Here is a 7,500-nt window from a genome sequence, read left to right as displayed (position 1 = left end):
TGTGCAACACATTTGTGGGAACTTCTGCAACAGTGTTGGGAAGAACTTTCCGAACAATATTTCATTTCCATTGCAGAAAGAATGCCATGAGTATGTTTGGCTGTTTTAGCTGCAAAAGGTGACTACTTTGATGAGTCAAAAATTAAATTTTAATTTTTTTCCACAAAACGATTCCATGATTTCTTTTTTATCTCCAATTGTTTATTTGTTTTATGCTTTAATTTCAGAGTACATTGAAACATTAAACTGCTTAAATTTAAATAAAAACTGGAAAAATGCGGTTGTTCTAAAACTTTTGACCAGTAGTGTATGTGTGTGTGTATATATATATATATATATATATATATATATATATATATATATATATATATATATATATATATATATATATATATATATATATATATATATATATATATATATATATATATATATATATTCACAAAAAAACAGTAATCCCCCGCGATATCGCGGTTCACCTATCGCGCCCCGCTTCATCGCAGTTTTTCCCTTGGAACCTTACTAATTTTTTTTCTGTGGATTACCCCGGTACATCGCGGTAATAATATATAAAATATAAATTATTATAAGCAATAAATTATAACGCATGGCGCTCGACCAGTCACACAACGCACGAGACAAAGTTTCGCTTGTGAACTTCAAATATTTTATACGTTTTTTCTCCAAGCCCCACGATGTCGCCCCAACGCCCTGCACCTTCTCAGGCTTCTGGCAAGGAACCGAAGTGCCAGAGGAAGGTTTATATTCACTCGATATAAATAAAACCCAATCGTGTTTATACACCGCCCAGCGTTTAATATTCACTCGATAAGTCAAACCCAATCGTGTTTATACACCACCGAGCATTTAATAATAACTCGATATAAATAAAACCCAATCTTGTTTACACACGTCCCAGCGTTTAATAATCACTCGATATAAATCAAACCCAATCGTGTTTATACACCGCGTTTATAAAAAAAATAGGCATTTTGGGGGGAGGCGTCCATTCATAGCGGATTTTCACTTCTCGCGGGGGGGCTTGGAACATAACCCCCGCGATAAATGGGGGATGACTGTATATCTATGTATATATATATATATATATATATATATATATATATATATATATATATATATATATATATATATATATATATATATATATTTTATATACACTGGGGAGAACAAGTATTTGATACACTGCTGATTTTACAGGTTTTCCCACTTACAAAGCACGTAGAGGTCTGTAATTTTTATCATAGGTACACTTCAACTGTGAAAGACGGAATCTAAAACAAAAATCCTGAAAATCACATTGAATGATTTTAAAATAATTAATTTGCATTTTATTGCATGTAATAAGTATTTGATACATCAGAAAAACAGAACTTGATATTTGGTACAGAAACCTTTGTTTGCAATTACAGAGATCAGACGTTTCCTGAAGTTCTTAACCAGGTTTGCACAGACTAGAGCAGGGATTTTGGCCCACTCCTCCATACAGATCTTCTCCAGATCCTTCAGGTTTCGGGGCTGTCGCTGGGCAACACAGACTTTCAGCTCCCACCAAAGATTTTCTAATGGGTTCAGGTCTGGAGACTGGCTAGGCCACTCCAGGACCTTGAGATGATTCTTACGGAGCCACTCCTTAGTTGCCCTGGCTGTGTGTTTTGGGTCGTTGTCATGCTGGAAGACCTAGCCACGCCCCATGTTCAATGCTCTTGTTGAGGGAAGGAGGTTGTTGGCCAAGATCTCACGATACATGGCCCCATCCATCCTCCCCTCAATACTGTGCAGTCGTCCTGTCCCCTTTGCAGAAAAGCATCCCCAAAGAATGATGTTACCACCTCCATGCTTCACGGTTGGGATGGAGTTCTTGGGGTTGTACTCATCCTTCTTCTTCCTCCAAACACGGCGAGTGGAGTTTAAACCGAAAAGCACTATTTTGGTCTCATCAGACCACATGACCTTCTCCAATTCCTCCTCTGGATCATCCAAATGGTCATTGGCAAACTTCAGACGGGCCTGGACATGTGCTGGCTTGAGCAGAGGGACCTTGCGTGCGCTGCAGGATTTTAATCCATGACGGCGTAGTGTGTTACTTATGGTTTTCTTTGATACTGTGGTCCCAGCTCTCTTCAGGTCATTGACCAGGTCCTGCCATGTTGTTCTGGGCTGATCCCTCACCTTTCTCATGATCATTGAGGCTCCACGAGGTGAGATCTTGCATGGAGCCCCAGACCGAGGGAGATTGACTGTTATCTTGAACTTCTTCCATTTTCTAATAATTGCGCCAATAGTTGTTGCCTTCTCACCAAGCTGCTTGCCTATTGTCCTGTCGCCCATCCCAGCCTTGTGCAAGTCGACAATTTTGTCCCTGATGTCCTGAGACAGCTCTCTGGTCTTGCCCATTGTGGAGAGGTTGGAGTCTGATTGATTGAGTGTGGACAGCTGTCTTTTATGCAGATAACAAGTTCAAAAAGGTGCAGTTAATACAGGTAATGAGTGGAGAATGGGAGGGCTTCTTAAAGACAATATAACAGGTCTGTGAGAGCCGGAATTCTTACTGGTTGGTCGGTGATCAAATACTTATTTCATGCAATAAAATGCAAATTAATTATTTAAAAATCATACAATGTGATTTTCAGGATTTTTGTTTTAGATTCCGTCTTTCACAGTTGAAGTGTACCTATGATAAAAATTACAGACCTCTACGTGCTTTGTCAGTGGGAAAACCTGCAAAATCGGCAGTGTATCAAATACTTGTTCTCCCCACTGTATGTATGTATGTATGTATGTCTATATATATATATATATATATATATATATATGTATATATGTATATATATATATATATATATATATATATATATATATATATATATATATATATATATATATATATATATATATATATTTTTTTCATGCAATATATATATATATATATATATATATATATATATATTTTATTTTTTTTTTCATGCAATATATATATATATATATGTTTTTTCATGCAATATATATATATATATATATTTTTTTCATGCAATATATATATATATATATTTTTTTTTTTCATGCAATATATATATATTTTTTTTTTTCATGCAATATATATATATATATATATATATATATATATATATATATATATATATATACATATATATATTGTATACAGGTTGTCGTCGACTTGCGACCGCGATCAGTTCCGACGATCGGTCGTAAGTCGATTTGGTCGTAAGTCGGCCAACCTTTATTTTCAGCTTTATTTATAGTGTACAGGCCTATTTATAGTGTTCCAGGCCTATGCAAAAATTTCCGTATGTATATTATATTGTATAATTATATAATAATCATCTGTAAGTCATATTTTATTAACATTTTCTTTGTTCAAGTCAAACACTGCACCACTACAGTACAATTGGTTTAATACTGTATTTGCAAAAACATACTCTTCTTCTTCTTCTTCTTTCGGCTGCTCCCGTTAGGGGTCGCCACAGCGGATCATCCGAATGATCCGCATAGTGATTTGGCACAGGTTTTACACCGGATGCCCTTCCTGACGCAACCCTGGTCGCCTCTTACGACACAGGGATATAGTACACCTATTTTAACCGGGGTATACACCGGCCCAGTATACTGGTACTCATTTCGCCGACCTCGGAAGGATGACAGGCTGAGTCAACCCCCTGGTGTATTAATTCAGTGGCCCAACGGGGCTTGAACTCAGGACCTTTTGGATCCCAAGCCGCTGCCCTAACCACTGCGCCAACACACCAGGCTATTTGCAAAAACATACTAAACTGCAAAAAATACAAAACATGTTCTTGGTCACTCGTGCTTGGCTGTGGATCGTCGATGTTATCAGCTCGGGGTAGCCGGAGTTGTTTTTTCGTCAACATTGTGAGCTTTGTCTGAATGGTTTGTTTCTTTTTCTCCTCGTAAATTTCACGATTATAATTGTCGATCGCATGGGTGCAGAACTTTTCACAGCTTCACAAATCCTTTCTTTTTTCTTTCAAAATGGTCGACGCAGTTGAGTGTGATAACTTAAGATTACGTGCGATCGCATTCACTTTCTTTCCTCCTTCATACTGTTTGATCACCTGCATTTTCGTGGCGAGATCAATGGCCTTTCTTTCCTTCTTGGCAGTTTGAGGAGTAGACAAAGATAATTTCCTCTTGGTAGACATATTGGGGATGACATCTTGAGACCACGCTAACACGCTTGCAATGGCGGGCGCTGGGGCAGAAACTGAGCAGTCTGAGTGAGCGGAGACGCGGAGCATTCTTGTCGTAAAGTTGAACCGTTGTAAGTCGCATAGGTCGTAAGTCGACGATTACCTGTATATGTGTTGTGTATGCTATGTAAACATGTAATCATTCAAATAAACATGTAAAAACACAAGACTTGGATATAAAAATACATTCCACTTCTGCTTGGATAGGAAAGTACTGGATGGCATCCTGGCATCCTTCCAGAATAATAAACGTTAAAGACCTTCTTCAGCCTCATCCTCTTCTTGTCGATGCTCGATTCGTTTGTTTAGCTGTGGTGGGTAACTCTCCATAGCAACATGGTCTGCCAATTCTGCTTCCCTGGTGAACTTGATTGTGTGGATGTGCAATATTATTCTTCAAGGAAGCCTCCTGCAAAATGTTTGGAGATGTGCAATGCTTTCTCTCTTTTCACCAGTCCACTCAAAGGCACTTTTTCCTGCGTTTTGTCTTCAACCCAAACATTAAGGTCTCTTTCCATCCTTTAAATATTCGGGTCACTGGAATGACGCTTTAATACTTTTGGGAGCACTTTCACCACCCATTTGGATGCAAACAATTACACAACTCAGCTCATAAACTGTGAATGGTCAAAATTATGCCCTGCAATCACAAAAAAAGGAATACAGAGAAGTTGCTCACGATTGGTCAAAATTGCGAAAGCGAAACCCATGATATTTATGGGTTTACTGGACTGTGTATGCAATTAGGAATAAAATATATAAATTTATCTTTTATTTATAAAAACACCTTGTCGTGTTGGGTGTACCTCATTTGCCTTAAGTGGAAAACTGGAATGACTGGTTGGGCTGAGTGCTTTCTTCAAATCAGAAACCAGGAAATCCATGCAAACGTGCCATGCTTACACTTGATTTAAAGAAATTGTTTAGCCTGTTCAGTTAGCCTGATCTTTCAAAAACAATGTTGCTTCAATGCCTTTGAAATATATTGGTGCCAAGTGCCTTCATCTATGTCACATTCTCTTTAGAACAATAACCTGCACATCCTTGGCTTGATCAAATCTGATGAAGGGATTTACCAATGCATGGCAAAGAATGAGGTGGGAAATGTGCAAGCGAGCTCTCAGCTTATTGTGGAAGGTAAGAGTTTCATGCGTCATTCTTCACACCTTGCACACTACACACACCGCATGTACTGCAGTTACTGCACCTGACACAACTTTATGCGGATATGCAAATGGATTTTGCTTTCATACTTCTGTAGATTTGTTGTACACTACTTCTTCCCAATTCCATATCCAGACTATGCATGATGCCATCGCCGGGCACCGAAGGAAGGCAGTACTCAGTTTTAACTCAGTTTTCTTGTTTGTTCATCCAGGTGATATCTCAGCCATATTTTGAGCTTGGAAGCTGAAATTTGGGGACAAAAGTGAAGATGTTCTTTGGCAAAAATGTTATTATTTATTTTTTGATTAATCAATTAATTGATTAATTATTTAATTATATCGATTTATTTATTATTTATTATTTTATTTCTCATGCTTGCAATATCTCAGGCATATTTTGAGCGAGGAAGCCAATATTTGGACATGACCATGATCATGATCAAATGATTTGGCTATAAAGGATATTTTTGATTTATTGATTGAGCAATTAATTGATGAATTACTTAATGTTCAAAAAGTTATACATTCGGATCAAACGGTTGTGGTTTCGGTATGTTATTCAGCAATTGATTGAGAAATTAATAATTTTATGATTATTATTTACTTCTTTTAATAATGTAATTAATCAATTATTATTGTACACTGCTCCCTCCCAATTGCGACTCCATGTGCTGCAAGGTGGCATCTCCAGGTGCCGAAGGCACCCAGGGAGGTCACGCACTGGAGGATTTGCTATTTATTTATTTGGCGTGGGGGCAGTGTACTTTGAATGTACTTGTTTTTATTTTGCTTAGTCAATGAGAAACGTGTGAGAACAGCTATTCTTAGTAGTGATTTAGTCGGAAAAGTCGAGTTGGAAAAATGTTGATGTTTTGAGCCATAAAATAATTATGTTCTCAAAGCTGGGTGGAGGCAGCATGTTGCTTGAAGTTGTCAAAGATACATCATGCAGAAGATTTTTGTTCTTTTCTAGAAAGAGATGAAGTAATTGACAAGTTTATAGTTTTGAGAGTTTGTAAAAGGAAATGGAGGCATTTGAAGGTGAGTCTGTTTGATAACTTTTTGGCGACCTTTCCACTGCATCTCAGCAGCTTTTGTTGTGATCTTAAATAATACCAGGTTTTGTTTGCATGTCAATAAGTTGTCGAGCTTAATGTGAAAAGTAGAATTTATTTTCTTCCAAAAGAAAACACATGCTCATTCTTCGAGGTGTTAAAGATTATCGTGATAAGGAATTCCAGTTTGGCTTAAGGCACTACCATGCACTATTGGAACTATTGTTTGTCTTTTCGCTTTGATTCAAGGCAGCCTGTGTCAAGCTCTGATGGCCACCACACATGACAATTGTTCACTGGCATCACCATTTACCACGAGTGGAAATGGAATGTGGTGTGAGCTCTACGCACTGTAATTTTCTTAATACCTAAAGCCTGCTTACCAAACAGCCCGCATTGTCAACTTTCAACCTCACAGTGACGGTTGTACAACAAAATTAAACAAAAAGTTTATATTCTGCTTATTGAGTGTTATTTGTGTTTGTGCTGTTTTGTTATGTTCTTTCGAGTTGAAAGATTGGGGGGAGGAATAGGAAGGGCATTTTTTTTCAAACGATCTCTAAAATCATTATTTTATTTTATTTGAAGGACGTATACTGTATATTTGAACACTGTGTCAGGTAAAGTGTTCTATGAACTCTCTGGTTTATTTAGAGTTTGGATGTATTCTTTACCATATCATTCTCCTCGGTATGACATGTCTTTATCTTAATTTATAAAACAAAACATATAGTGTGAGAAACTTGAGATTTACCACACATCAGTAAAGAATGAAACGGTATACGAGTAATTTTACGAAGACGTAGAGATTTAAATTAACAATTTACAACAGGGATGACAACTTTTGGACTGACCCTCATTATTGGTAGATATTGTTCTGTGTGTGTTGCACTTAAATGTGGCTCATTAAACAGTACTTATAAGTGTCTTTCCTTGTGTGATGAGAAAATGTACGGAGTGTTCTTCCTCAATTTTTATTTATTTATCTATAATAATATATGTATTTATTTATTTATTTTTGCACTCAACAAA

The 7,500-nt window shown here is 37.0% G+C and overlaps 1 protein-coding gene across 7 annotated transcripts in view; it reads left to right on the top strand.

Moving 5' to 3' along the window:
• Positions 1-7,500, top strand: part of LOC147030487 (neogenin-like) — a 247,021-nt gene that overhangs the window by 114,945 nt on the left and 124,576 nt on the right. For all 7 annotated transcript variants that reach the window (XM_085874613.1, XM_085874615.1, XM_085874612.1 and 4 more), the window contains exon 7: positions 5,273-5,384. In XM_085874613.1, coding sequence (XP_085730739.1) covers positions 5,273-5,384 — 112 coding nt within the window. The remainder of the gene's footprint in view (positions 1-5,272; positions 5,385-7,500) is intronic.

This window comes from Eptatretus burgeri, chromosome 3 (assembly GCF_056783735.1).
Source record: "Eptatretus burgeri isolate ZD-2024b chromosome 3, Ebu_testis_v1, whole genome shotgun sequence".
NCBI classification, from domain to species: domain Eukaryota; kingdom Metazoa; phylum Chordata; class Myxini; order Myxiniformes; family Myxinidae; genus Eptatretus; species Eptatretus burgeri.
The sequence above is the reverse complement of the archived record's forward strand: the minus strand, read 5'-3'. Positions and strand labels throughout refer to the sequence as shown.